At 39.1% G+C, this 15467-nt stretch overlaps 1 protein-coding gene and 1 pseudogene across 1 annotated transcript; one reads left to right on the top strand and one right to left on the bottom strand.

Annotated features, from left to right (window-relative positions):
* The first annotated feature begins 2208 nt into the window (after window positions 1-2208).
* On the top strand, window positions 2209-5923 carry LOC127756202 (MADS-box transcription factor 33). Its single transcript, XM_052281597.1, has 6 exons — window positions 2209-2569; window positions 2824-2888; window positions 3621-3720; window positions 3810-3851; window positions 4606-4647; window positions 5517-5923. The coding sequence occupies exons 1-6, from the start codon at window positions 2222-2224 to the stop codon at window positions 5613-5615; spliced, it is 696 nt and encodes a 231-aa protein (XP_052137557.1). The 5' UTR covers window positions 2209-2221; the 3' UTR covers window positions 5616-5923.
* A 3505-nt stretch (window positions 5924-9428) lies between these two features.
* On the bottom strand, window positions 9429-11375 carry LOC127756479 (putative disease resistance protein At3g14460; annotated as a pseudogene).
* Window positions 11376-15467: the final 4092 nt, after the last annotated feature.

Genomic DNA, 15467 nt, shown 5'->3' with positions numbered 1-15467 from the left:
TGATTTCATATAGGGCAAAGGATGAGGCCAACATTTCCAAGCTGTGAAATAATGTCTTTCCTTAATTCTAGCTTCGCTATTACAAGTTTTGCAAGAAGAGAGACCATCCAAAAGAGAGAAATAAATGGATGAAATTCCAGATTCTCTGTAGCATAGGACCTAGAGAGAAAAAAAATATCAGGGCACAAAAACTGAACAGGTGTACAACAGACATTCTTCGTCCATAGGTCAACAAAGCACGTAGTCAATACGCAATATTCTCCAATGTGTAATGGAAGACAAATCTTAAGACACGTCGCATGAGATTACGATTCCATGCATTCATTTCAGTTAAATATTTTGACTTGACATTAACACCTCAGGCTAACAAAATGTAATGCCCATTTTCTTTATAAAAGCAAACAAATGGATGGCATTGCATCCTAGCTAATTAACTTTGAGCAATGCGAAAGGTAATGCATCAGTAAAGATGCATCCATAGCTTTTCATTAGATCGCACTAAGACAAAGATTGGCCATTGCTTCTAGTTGTATGATAGCTGGATGAACTAATCCAGGTTACTTTCGAGCTTTCGGTTTATGCTTCCATTCAGAAACATCAGACCCATGCAACATACACCATAAAGCAAGAGTGATTAGTGTCAGTAAAAAATGTGTTAGACGATGATCTCTTATATTTGACATGAACAGGCAACAAGAAAGTAAATTGGTTTAGCCACCAAATCTAATGAAGATGAAACAAAACAACTTCACTATAACCATTACAACAGGTGGGTATAAGTGGAAGCATTCTCATTCCCCATTTCCCTATCCACCAAATAGTCATAACTTGTACAGAATCATCTGGTAGCTGAATGCACGAGATAATTCCAGTAGCCTTCACAGGTAGATCAATGTCTTTGAAAAAGGAGAACAAAATACTGTTAGCAGATATAAAATATCTAAAGCACTGCATACCAGCCTATCTGCAATGGACAACAAGAGTACCTTTGTAACAGTACAGTACAAAAATCCAATACCTTTTACATTTTTTAAGGAATAACTGAATATGATTCATTCAGACTTTATTCCAAATAATGAGCTGGATGAAACTATCCCAAATAAAAGAAGTTGGGATATGTTATCTTTTCACTTTAAGGAATACAATTCTTGACCTCCAAAATGTTCGATTATATAAGTATTTCAGAAAGCTGAAGTTGAATGTTGGCTCAAATTACACCCCTCCAAACTTGAAAAGAATTATTCATTTACATGATGCTAGACGAGTGGCCAACATCTAGGCATTTACTTACATGCTTACTGGCAACAAGTTTCAGCCATGAGTACTTTAGAGTAAAAAAACAGTGCCGATGCTGGTTTGGCTGAATCTGGATGAAAACTGAAAACCAAATGAACAAATATATTATTTAAGGCATACTGATGCAAGGGTGGCATACAAACATGTTTTCAATTTTGCCTTTCGATCATACAAGAATGCTTACTAACATTAATCCATGTCAATGCTGCAGTGGAATATACATTATCACAAATAAATATACATGATTTTACTGAATTTTCAGCAATATTCATTAATAAACGTACATATCAATCAATTTTACAGTAATACGATATTTTTTCTAGATCCAATGTAACAAACATTCACCGCATCTTCTGCCATATGTGATCTGATACTTGGAACCTAAACTTTTACTGATACTAACAAACTTGCTAGATAGATTCTCCATAGAGACGTACAGGAACTTGATTCCATAAACAAGGTAAAAGAGTAAGTCATACAACAGAACTGGAGAATAAATGTATGGCCAGCTCTATATGCTCAAGATAAGCCAACTTTAAGGGAAAGAACAATGGAGAAGTCATTAGATGTGACATAAGATCTTAGAGGAACAGCTAAATTAATCATAACAAACGAACAGCAATTATACAAGTATATCATATAGAGATATGACAATATTTATAAGAATCTACATGAGCAGGAAGAAAGATGTACAGTGACTGGCGAGATGCTTTTCAGTGGCTTACAACAAAGCAATCAGTGCTATCCAAAGGTCATACTCATATTCCCTTGAAGGTGGACTGGTATATAAAAGCAGGCCATCCACCTGCATGTGTACTTCGATTTGAGAGGAACACAAGGTCAATATCTCCTTGTTACTAGTGCCACAGCTGTAGCTTCAAGTCTAGTCCAGGCCAAAGGTTATCTGCAGGAAGAGTGAAACAACATGGTCAGAGGAAAGGTGCAAATGCGACGAATAGAGAACCCTGTCCACAGACAGGTAACCTTCTGTAAGCGCCGTGGGGGGCTCCTCAAGAAGGCCAGGGAACTATCAGTGCTTTGTGATGCTGATGTAGGTGTTATCATATTCTCCTCTCAGGGAAAACTCCATGAATTAGCTACTAATGGGTGTGTTTCCAAATTCATGTTTTATATAGAATTTGTAATTTGTGAATACAATTCTGAAATGCTTTCCTTTTGTTCACAAAATGCAAGAAATATGCATAACTTGGTTGAAAGGTACCAGAGCAATGTGGCAGGTGGTCAAATGGAACCAGGAGCTCTACAAAGACAGGTCTGCCTATTTACCTTGAAAGATTCAAAAAAATAATCTTACTATTTGAAAATGATGTATCTAGTAAACCCATTTATGTTAGGTGAAACTGAAAGCGTATGAAAAGTTGAGAACACATAATTAAGAAAAAATTAAAATGTTCTGTTCATTAAAAATACACAGCATTGCCTGTTCCAATTCATAAGATAAATGAATATACTTAAATTGACAAATGATACCAAAGATTTACTAACACACTCTTTTGCATCATATAGCAGGTAGCAGAACAAGGGATTTTCTTGTTAAGGGAAGAAATAGATCTACTACAGCGGGGTCTTAGGTAACTTTCATGCTCGACAGGATACTAATTACATATTCTGCACTGATAAACAGTAAGAGTGGCCTAATGAGACATTAGGACCTGTTGAGTCACGTGGCCTGTGTAATTCGACCATAAAATGGATTGCTAACGTTTTCAGCACATGATTATCTTGTAAACTACCCTAAATTAGTGAGGAACAGACTAAGTTTAACATATGAGAAATGCCATTTTCGCTGTACAAGTTTAAAGTTCGACTAATAATCATCGTCAAATTTTCGTGATAATCAAGAGCTCAGAAGAAGAAAATACTGAAAACCGATCTATTTATAAAACGGAAAAATGACCAGTTACCACTCTAAAGAAGTGGCACATGATCAATTCCCCTCTACAGAAGGATTAGAAGATAGTGGGATTTCCATGCAAACAACTGGTTTCCAACAGAATCAGGCAGAGTATGATCACTCAACGAAGATTAAAAAAAATTTAACAGACATTATTTCAATACATAAGTAACAAGAGGAAGCCAATAGTAGAAAAAGATTAACATCTGAACTGCCTAATAGCTTTAATTCCATTCCCAATCAAGAAAACTGGGATTGAAGTGATTTGAGTGATATAGACAGTATCAATTCAGTCTAATCATGATAAGCCTTATGGTCAGCACAAAAAACCAGCATGAAACATAACTTTTATTCAATATGGACAACTACCTCAGAAAAACTTTGGACTCATAAATGAAAAAAAAAGCAGGTCTACATATGGAGGGGGAGCAGGGGAAATGACACTAGATAAATTGCATGCACTAGAGAAAGGTCTTGAACTATGGATTTACCAAATACGCACAACAAAGGTAAGACAGCTATTCTCCATTTATTTCCTCTAATTCTTTCAGATCTTTAAAGAGTATTCAGAACACCAATATGAAATATCTTCTAACAGATGCAGATGATGCAACAAGAGATTCAATTTCTTAGAAACAAGGTTAGTCTCAATGTCTGATGTCTTATTGCTTGTTCTGTAAAGTTTCTGTTCATCTAAGCATACACATTCTCTGTTTACAAGATGAATCATCAAAAAAGGTACTTCCTCCGTTTCACAATGTAAGACTTTCTAGCATTGCTCACATTCATTTAGATGTTAATGAATCTAGACATATGTATGTGTTTAGATACATTAACATCTATATGTATGTGAGCAATGCTAGAAAGTCTTACATTGTGAAACGGAGGGAGTATAAGTTATGCCAAAACATAAGAACAGAAGGTAGTTACATTTGGTTTTCAGGCTATTTAAAAAACAAGAGAAAACTGCAAGTTAGAGGTTTGAAATAAACCATTAAAAGGTAATTAGTCCTTTTTTCCCATCATACTATTCTAGTTGCTCAATTCTGTCCACCAACTTTAAAATTGGCGAAATCAGTCCCAAAAACTTCACATCTTGGATATTTTTTGTTTGGGCACAGTGCACCCATTTGACATCACAGATCAAGGTGTTCAGGCGTCAAAGGCCATACCAAACGTAATAATATGCTGAAGTTTTTCATATTGGAAAGAAAATTATAGTGTTAGGGTGTAGGGAGGCGATGAGCCAAAGGCCCAAAGCATTAATAAGTTAGTCAGTTTCATAGTGGACGGACAAATGTTAAGTGGTTCATAGTTGAGGAATCACAAGTTCAATTAACTCATTATTAAAATCCTGAATGTGTAATGCTAGAGAATTTTTTTTTTATGTGCAGGAAGGCATACTAAAAGAAGCAAATGAAATGCTTCAAGAGAAGGTAACACTAGACAGAAACTTTATAACATGTGCTTGAAATATGTCAATTTCTTGGTGCCCATAATTTGATCACTATATTTAGGCTTCAGCCCAATAGAAATTATCCTCAGCTTATCAAGAAAGCAACTAGCCAAACAAACTCTCCATTTGGGGATAGCATCCAAATTACACTCTATTTGATGTGCGACAGAACCTAACATATAGCATAGACAATTTACACTTCATAATTTGGAAAGATGAAAACACATGCAACTATGCTTCATAATTTGAAAATAGACATGATAATGTTTCCTCAATTTAAAAAATGTAGCCCTATAACTAGAATTAGGAGATAACCAAATCTGAAATTAGACCTGAAGATTAATTATCAACAGGGCATTTCTGTAAATTTACGGGCACTCACAATTTAACAGAAGTACTCCCTCCGTTTCACAATGTAAGTCATTCTAGCATTTCCTATATTCATTTTAATGTTAATGAATCTAGATGGATATATATGTCTAGATTCATTAACATCAATATGAATGTGGAAAATGCTAGAATGACTTACATTGTGAAACGGAGGAAGTAGCTCTTTACTAGAATTAGCTGCAGTTGTTTTGCAATGAAAAGCAAAAAAGCTTGATATTATCTTTTTTTCACGTATATAACTGCTGCACAGTTCTTCATGAATTATGAATAACTTTGTATCAACAACAATATAATTGTTGATGGAGTTCTATATAAGACTGCAATACAATGTTCATCAGCAGAAATTTGCGAAGTGTCAGTGCAAATACAAGATTTAGTGCAATAACATAGATTTAGTACAAGATTCAGTGCAATATAAGTTTGCTAATAATTTGTTCATGCTCAATGGTCGTTGATCAGGTGAAAGAACAGCAAAAGCTATACATGTCTTTGTTGGATCTCCATAGTCAACAACCAACACAACCAATGACCTACGGAAATCGCTTCTTCTCAATCTAGCCGTCAAAGGACCTTGGTCAATTCAACTCCGGGTATATCTACAAGGCATGCTTATCATTCAAAGAGTACATGTTATACTAAGCCCATACGAACCGAACTGTATTTTGTTGTTGTGGACCTTCCATCTTAATTAAAGTGTGTTCAACAGATCTATATTTGTAATGTAAGCGTATCGGGAAGCTCCATTTGTTCCATAATATTGTGAAACAGCATAGTGACAATAGACTATTGTGGATTTCAGTTGCAATGCAAAATTCAGACATGTTTCACAGATTATCACAATCCTATGTTCCGCATCGGGGAGGGGAAGGGGGAGGGGGGGTTTACTTGGCCACTCACATCACAGTCACAGGAGAGCGATGAGGACGAAGAGGAGGAGCGCGGCGACGAAGGAGTACTTGACGGCGGCGGTGAATATGGCGAACGAGATGAGCGCCAGCTGCAGCAGCAGCGACGCGCCGGCCCAGGCGAGCGCGGCCGACAGCGCCACCGCCGCCGCGTTCGCTGGCTCCGGGGTCAGCAGCTCCCCCCACCGGATCTCCGACAGCGCCGGGAGCGACGGGCCCTTCCGCCGCTTCTCCTCCCCCTCCTCCGCCGGGGGCCCACCATCGCCATCGCCGCCGCCTCCGCCGTTCGCCGCCAGGGCGACGGCGAGGCGGCGGCGGTGGCGGGGGCGGAGGGTGGAGGGGGACGTCGGCATCAGGGAGATGGGGTGGGGGAGTGGAGGACGACGGCGTAGGGGGAGGAGGAAGAGTGGAGCTAGGGTTCCGGCCACCGCCGCCATTGGAGCGGTGGAGGTGGAGCTCGAGTTGAGTGGAGGAGGGAAATGAGTGGGGGAATCGGGTTGGCAATTGACGCCGTGCGGTGCGAGCACGTGGCGTTCATCCGATTGGCAATGGACGGTTCAGATTAACTCATCGGTGCGGTGCAACCGACGTCACAAGGGTTTCAAACACGTCATCATAGGATTCATAACCATAGACATGTTCGGTTGTACTGCCTCCGTCTCATGAAAAGGCAAACCCTAGAATCTCAAAGTAAAAGTACTAGTAAAATTGACTATAATGCCCTTACCAAAGTACCCAAGTACAACCATCAATTGAAAAAAGAAATGGAGAAAATTCAATGCCAATGCTCTGCTTCCCATCGCCAAGACTGCTCTGCATCCTATCGCATTAATGTTTCTCGGTGATTGCAGTAGAGTTTGATTTTTTGTGGGACAACAGCTCCGCCTCAGGAATCGGCTTTTTTTGGGACGGAGGTAGTAGTGGACATTTTTTTAAAAAAAAAACTCGTTGCAGTGGACATGTTTCATTGTATGGTTATATGGTAGATGAATAAAAAGCCATAGCACCTTCGCACGTTAGGATCATACGTGAGTAGAGTTAACCGTATCTACTGCTTAGTCAATGGGTGCTCGACAATAGCCCTCACCTTTTACAACGGACATTATGACTCATCTCCCTACTTTTCCTTATATTTTTTTGGTGTGTGGGATAACTAACAGTCCCTCCTTATCCACTCTCCATTTCTCTCTGCTAACAACATAGAGATATCCTCCCGGTAACTGCCTTTATGTGTGTGACCTTGTAGATTTGTTCGCTGGTTCTCGATTCTCTCATGGGTCTTGCAAGTTTGTCGTCTCTGGATACGCTGTTACCTCTGCCTAGGAATCGAGCCTAATGCAACAAATTCTACCGATTTTCCGGTCACCGCTGCCATTGGAGGGGTGGAGGTGGAGCACAAGTTGAGCAAAGGGAATGATTGAGCATTCAAGCCGTATAGTGCAAGGACGTGCTGTCCATCCGATTGAGAAATTGACGGTTAAGATTAATTTGCACCAGCAGTTGGGCCAAAGTAAAGACCTACTGATTTCTGCCACAGTGCCCATTCTGTTGAAAGCTTGGAAAAAAATTGATATGCATTTCCTCACAGTGTAGCCTCCATCACACTATAAAATAAAATATTCAGTGGCGGATTTAGGATTTAGAATATGGGTGGTCCGACTGAAACTTTTTTTCTAAACACAGTAAATCTAACTATGCTAGTATATACAATGCAAGTATAACTTATGAATAGATAAAAAATATAACATATCTTAATTAAAACATATAAAATTAATAATTAAGTAAAATTTTAACTTAAAAAGCTTATATGTATATAAAAGTTTGAAGAAGATTACCTAACTCCCTAAGACAACGATTGACGAGGGGAGTTGCCGGTCATGATCGCCACCAAGCGCGTTGGCCAGGCGCCGAGCCGAAGTCTGCAACGGCAAGTCGTGCGCGTCCCGTCGGGGCGTCGGCCGTCGCGGACTTGCGGTCCAAGGAGGTCTCAATTTTCATGCCTCACGGTCACGGACTCATGGACGGAAATATAGGAACAGAGAGTAGACTTGGAGATGGAGAGACGCTTAGTCGCCGAGGTGGGCGGCTGCTGGTGGCGCCGCAACAGGGAAGCAGAAAATGGCGGTCGGCGCATGCGGAGTCAAGGTGGCAGTCGCGCACGCGCAGGGCTCCTCGTGTCGCATCGCATCGCGGCGGCAGGGCGAAAAACGGAAAACGAGGAGAGGCCCCGCGCGCGACTTGGAAAAGTTAGTTTCCAAGTCCAAGTGCGTGCCTGGGCCGTGCAAATCGCGATTTTTCTTTTTATTTTCTAAAATATGATATATGCTAGGTTTGATCGCATTTTTTTTACCACCCGGACCACCCTACAAATACGCCTCTGTAAATATTAACAGCAGTATGCAGTTTGTGTGTGAAATAGAAAAACAAATTGTGTCCATAGAGTATTCTGAAATCTGAACTCCCTCAGTCCTTAAAAAGAAAAACGACTAACGACTACGAATCCATTTGAGAAAGTCTTTTTTTAAAAAAAAAAATGGAGGATGTGCGTAAGGTTTTGACGTTTTGTTGTTGTACTAGGATTCAACGGCAAGTAGAATGCCAACCATGTCCTTATGTTGAGAAACTTGATTCATATCCCCGACTCCCTGCATTCCCTCTCGGAACAACATTTATCTCAATGCGAAATAATATTGAAAGCAGTTTGTTACACCCTCCATTTATGGTTTTGATTTTTTTTCACTAATTAAACTTCTTTAATTTTGATTAAATTTATAAAAAAATTTAGCAACATCCACAACACCAAACTAGTTTTATTAATTGTAACATTGAATATATTTTAATAATATATTTGTTTTATGTTGAAAACGATGCTATATTTTTTATAAACTGATCAAACTTAAATAAATTTAATTAAGAAAAAAATCCAAGCGACTTACAATACGAATGAAATGAGGGTGTATGTACATTCATTCGTAGATACCAAAGATAAAAGGGCATGAACTAAGAAAAAAGTTCCATATTAAAAACTGGAAACAGAGATTTCTCATCAAGAATAGAGAAAAACAGAGGAATTCCACAAGAGATAAATCAAATCCCGCTAGAAAATGAAAACTACAAATTCCAGATAGGCACCCCAAAATACAAGTGCACAAATTTAGCACACAGTTCGTACAGTCATTCCATTATCTGAAACAAGCGATACAGAATCCAAGTTCCAAACACACGACACAGTGATACATAATCCAAACTCCAAACGCACAATACAATGATACAGAATCCAAACTCCAAACACACGATACAACGATACAGAGAAGCAGACAGTTTCCTCCAGTAGTACTGATTTACAGATAACACATTTTGGTAGTTCTGTGGACAACATAGAGACATATAATATGGTTTGAGCTTTACTTCTTTGAATGAATCTCAGTATAACCCCTCTGCCACTGCCAGTGAGATCTAATGCGTTTTAAAGCATTGAAATCTTGACATGACGAAGGTGCTTCAGACCAGAAAGTCTGTCAGGGAAATGACACCTCTTGAACAGAGAACATTCCAACAGCCGCAGGGATTTTGAGTTCTGCACAACCTTAGCCATTGCATACACCACGTCCTCCTCGACATCGCCATGATCTTCGATGATGATTGTGAGCAGCTTCGTCAAACGGAGTAATTCCTTCACATCCCCAACACTGAAATTTTTAATACCTGCAATACTAATGTGTCGAACTGAACTCTTCACATCTCGCCAGTCCTCGGGATTAGTTAGCCTCTTACATTCACCCTGTGAGACATGTTTTGCCAAATCATGCATTGTATCGTTCATAACATAATACGCAGGTTCTCCATTTTCTCCACCAAAACGATTAAATAACAAATATGCAGTCAATCTAGCCAAGTACAACTCTCCCAAGTCCTCTTCTTTTTCTCCATGAAGTTGAGAAGAGATCAACCCCGACCAAATCCACGTCTGCACCAACTCCTCCTTTTTGAATGGATAGTGTTTTGGAAATAAGCTGCAAAACCTAAAGCAAATTTGGTGCTCTATCGAAAGGCTGTCGTAGCTTATTTTCAAAAAATTCAAAGTACCTGCTGCTGTTGCTCCAAAATTACACAAATCTTGAAGAAATCTATGCCAGTAGTCTAGATTAAAATTTAATTGTAAATTCTGACTAGCAATCCTCGTTACCATGGGAGTCCCTCCAAGTTTCTTTGCAATTTCGGCCCCAATTTTTCCTAATTCCAGATAATCTTCTGCTCCCACTTCCTGACCAGCAAACGCATAACGCCAGAAAAGGTCTAGATTTTCATCGTCGTCAAGTTCATGCAACCTAAGTTTCAGCTCTTTACACCCTGTGATAAGTTGGACTGATTGCGTTCTGGTTGTCAATAAAATTTTGCTTCTGGTCTTGGAGGCCTTGAGGACACAAAATAGTTTCTCCAATTGATCTCGCGCTTTATCTTCCCAGACGTCATCTAAAACGAGTAAAGCAGCTTTAGTGGAAGATAATTTCTCTCGGAGAATCTGTTCCATTCCATCCAAATCAGCACACTGACATGGACAACCTGTAAAATCCTCTATTATTTTACGTGTAACTTCTGCTACATCAAGATTTGCAGATACTGACACCCACGCAACCAAATCGAAATGATCTCTGACTCTCCAATCATTATATACTAATCTTGCCAACGTAGTCTTCCCTACACCAGTATGACCAACTATGGACATAACAGAGACATGTTTGATAATAACCTGAGTTTCCAAATCATCGTCTAAGGAATTGATCAACCATCGGACTATCAGATCCCTCTCCTTATGTCGGCACAACATTGAATCCGCCATTACATACGTCTCGCGATGATCTTGGTGTAGAAGATGTGCACGCATAAACTGCTGAGTTAGTACCGGTAAGCCTGAAGCTTCTGCGATAACCCTTTCTAAAGCTTTGATCCCTTCCCCTATCCTTTTGAGAGTGCTAACTTGGTCTGCAGAATGCGTCAAGGACTTCATAAATCGCCACTTCATAAATCTCCAGCTTACTAACCTCTCGCTCCTTGGCCTTCTCCCTGACCTTGTAGTAGACATGCTCGTCGATTGCATCCCCGAGTTCCTCAACTGCGTCCCTCAGAAACCACAGCCACGCATCCAAATCCTGAGGTTGATTTGGTAAGATAACATCCAACACCATTTGCAAATCCTGATATAACTTGTCCCTCGAGGGCTGCAACCTGTCAGACATGCAGTCCGTGTCCAGGTAGGCTGAGGCCTTTTTGATCAGGTCGACGATTACCACAGCTGTAGCTGACTTCCCTGCAAACACGAAATCCATGGTGGCCCAGTGATATTTGTGTGTGGGTGAAAGAAGAGGGTAGTAAGGTGGAGACAGAAATTAGCTGGCTTTGTATAGACGGTAGGCCCTGGCCCTCGAAGTTTTCTACTCCCTCCATTTCATATTGTAAGTCGTTTGACTTTTTTCTTAGTCGAACTTCCTTACGTTTGATCAAATTTGTAGAAAAATATACTAACATTTTTAATACAAAATAAATATATTATCAAAATATACTCAATATTTAATGTTAAATTTAATGAAACTAATTTGATGTTGTAGATGTTGCTATTTTTTTTCTCTAAACTTGATCAAATCTAAAAAATTTTAACTAAGAAAAAAATCAAACGACTTATAATATGAAACGGATGAAGTACCTGTTGAGTGCATGCACCCAGCTAGTTGACCCAAAAGATTTCTGTTGGTGGGAAATTCACGTATATATTACCTAACACCTCATCAGGTAGGCTCAATTTATTCATCAAACTTGAGATCTTTTATACCATACTAGCCATCAACTCATGCATCTGCATGGGCTACTGAATTAATTTAATGAACAATAGATTCACACTTTTTATATTTAAATATATCTATGACTTATCTTCACCTTTTGCATTTGAGTATCACTACTCCAAAATTAAGTTTAATTTTAATCACGGTTTTGGATGTGGAAATCATTTATTGTAGATTATATAGTTCTCTAAATTTCCATTCATTTTTATCAGAATTTCTAGCTTAATATATTTCCATCAATACAGGAATTTCTACGATTGACTGATTAAAATTACCAAGTATTCCCTCCGTCCCATAATATAAGGGATTTTGTATAAATTTTGAAATGTATGTGCACAAAGGGAGTGTTGATTAGGACACATTTTTCGGTCAAAGTTTGAATAAGCACAGCATGCAGCTTTCACAAAAAAAATAAGGGAAAAAAACAAGAAAGAATGCTTTTGTGATAAGCATACCTGGACCCAAATAAAAAACAAGCTAACTCCATCGCTCGCAGCACATCTGTTCATTAATTTATTCAACTCCAACTGTGTGCATGTTGTATTAACATCATAATAGATTAGGTCAGTTTTAAAGCCAATCCATACATCAGATTGGTTACACAAAATTGACGGAGAGATCTTTTTTAGCGGTCAACGCAAGAATTTCTAGATTTTTTCTATTTTCTCGAATTAATGCAAAATTTTCTTGCTTTTATGCCTCATAGAATTAGTGTGGGGGCTTTGAAGATCGCCTCTAACTGAGCTGCTGAAAAAGGAAGCTCAATTAACTTATACCCCCACACTACTAATAAATCCTACAGCCACTTAAAGAAATGTCTTGCAAATGAAGATGGACCTCATGTCTAGATGCAACTATGATATAGTGGACCAACGATAAGATCTTGCCAAAAATTCTATGACATTTCTTCCATTAGGAAAAGCATAAGTGCAATCATCTGCATGTTTGTGTACACTTGTGTGGAGTACCCTGAGCAGTTTATATTACTTCAGTCAAAGAGACAACTGTACTGGTCTCTGGTGGTAAAAGAGACAAAGATTAATTAGGACCAACTTTACATCTCCCACCAATCCTTAAGTAACTTGTACATGAAGGGATGCAGTCCGTTGGACATGCAGTACTTCTCTAGGTAGGCCAAGGCCTTGTTGATCAGGATTTACGATGAACATATAGTTGTCAATGACTTCCATGCAAACCATAGGATATTCTCGTGTAGCCAAGAGAGAAGCACAGGCAGATGGAGATGGGAGTGGTTAGCTTTGTAGGGACTATTAGAAGAATAATGGGAAATTCACTTGCATAATACACATCTTCAAGTGGAGATTTTCTTATGCCTAAAACTTGGTCTAGGAATTTTTTTAAAAAATATTACTTCAATCACAGAGGCCACTGTTCTGTGCTTAAAGAACCCAAGTTTTACGAACAGAAGTACATCTCCCAGCATTTCATCGATCTTCATCTCTCTTTTACGACAAAAATATTGAAGGACTAACATGGCATCTGCTGTACTAGTGTTTGCAGGGAAGTCAGTCGCAACCCCAGCGATCTCCTTCTTTGTCAACAAGGCATTCAGCTACCTGAACAAGTACCACAAGTCTGAAGGATTGGGAGACATGAAGAAAAGGCTGAAGATGAACATACCCAAGATCCAATCAGTGATCGATGTAGTTGATCCTGATTACATCAAGGAGAGGAGTGAAGACCTTGATACATGGCTGTGGCAGCTCAGGGATGCAGTTGAGAAGGCTGAGGATGCTATCGATGAGCTTGAGTACTGCGAGCTCAAAGAGAAGCAAAAGGATCTAAAGGTTAGTCACCTGGGATCTTCTTTTGCTAAGATGAACCACAAATTTTTCCAGTCTGTTAAGCATGTTAAAATGTTGGGTAAGACATCTGATTCCCCTCTCAAGAGGTTAAAGAAAGCCATGGAAGATTTAGATGAGGCTGCTAAAGGTGTTGAGAATTTTCTTACAGTAGTAGATCAAATCACAAGACCCAATTTAAACAATCCACAACGGCATCATTCGATCAGTAGTTACCGTGAGACAGGAAGGATGTTAACTGCTGATAGGGTGTTTGGCAGAGAAAATGAGAAGGAACGGATTGTTGGATGGTTGACTAGTACGTCAAGTGAAGAGAACGAAGTTGTCATGAACAATAATCCTGTCCCCATTATGTCAATAGTTGGCCATGGCGGCATAGGGAAAACCACTTTGGCTCAGCTTATCACCAAAGACAACAGGATCAAGGAACATTTTAAAACCGTGATTTGGGTTTCTGTCTCTACAAATTTTCATGCAGAAACATGATAAGTAAAATAATACAATCTGTTACATTATCAAAACCTAGTTTCGATACCTACGATGCACTACAAGAACATTTGGCAAGGACACTTGAGACCATTAAATATCTTCTCATTCTAGATGATGTCTGGGAAGATAAGGAAATCTCTGAGTGGGAAAAAAATTTGCCTCTTTGAGAACAGGAGTGTATGGGAGGAAGATTTTGTTGACAACCCGAATGCAATCAGTGGCAGATTTAGCATCAGCTATAATGAGATGTGAAAGGGAGCGCCTTCCATTATGTGGACTTGAAGAAACTGAAAATTTAGAACTTTTTAACCATCATGTCTTCACCTATCCAGATCCCCAAAAATTTGAAGAATTACAAGAAGCTGGAGAAAAAATTGCAAAGAAACTAAGAGGGTGTCCCTTGGTAACAAAGGTTATTGCTGGGCATCTACGGGAGGACATGACAGTTCAATTCTGGAATAAATTCTTGGATGAGCAGCTGGGTTATTTTGATGGAGGTATGGAAGATATCATGAAAGTTCTGAAAGTAAGTTACTACCACTTGCCACCTGGCCTACAGGTTTGCTTCCGATATTGTAGCATTTTCCCATAAGATCATGAATTCAAAAAAGAAGAATTGGTACAGATGTGGATAGCTTCAGGATTGATCTCCCAGACAACAGGTGAAGCTGAAAATGCACGGGATGTTGCAGAAGAGTGCTTAGCTCAACTAACTAGAAAGTCATTCTTTAATCTCAAATTAAGAAACTTTCATTTTGAAAGGAATGAATGCCATGAATACTATGTGATGCATGACTTAATGCATGATTTGGCAACATGGGTTTCTTCAGGTGAATGTGCAAGAATCTTTGACGCTAATGGCTCCAAGAAAGTAAAAAGAACAGTACGTCACCTATCTGTTGTTGGTATTAATAGTTTTCCAGCTGACATCATTAAAAGTTTCTCCCGGTTCAAAAATCTCCGCACCATTGTCTTTGAAGATTGCCATGATATCCAGGACAATACTGTATGTTCAGTGGAAGAAGTTGTAGAGACCTTAAAAGCCCTGCGTGTCGTGAAAGCTCACTTATTCAGTAGATGTCACTTCCCTGGCAAATTTGCTAATCTAAAGCACCTTCGTTATGTGAGTGTCTCGTTCAATTAGTAAGTGTGTTACTTTTTAGATGCTTTGTGCTCAGCCTTGAAATACCTTGTTATTTGCATCAGATATGACAATATTGGAAGAGCATGCTTTCAATGTAATAAATTAAGGGCTTCTTTTTTTTATTATTATTTCAAGACCAAGTAAGCAGAATCGGCCCCAATCCTTTTCTAATCCACTTGTTACTAGGATGAAAACGGATCGGAAACGGACGG

The sequence above is a fragment of the Oryza glaberrima genome, chromosome 12 (genome assembly GCF_000147395.1).
Source record: "Oryza glaberrima chromosome 12, OglaRS2, whole genome shotgun sequence".
In the NCBI taxonomy this organism is placed as follows: domain Eukaryota; kingdom Viridiplantae; phylum Streptophyta; class Magnoliopsida; order Poales; family Poaceae; genus Oryza; species Oryza glaberrima.
The sequence above is the reverse complement of the archived record's forward strand: the minus strand, read 5'-3'. Positions and strand labels throughout refer to the sequence as shown.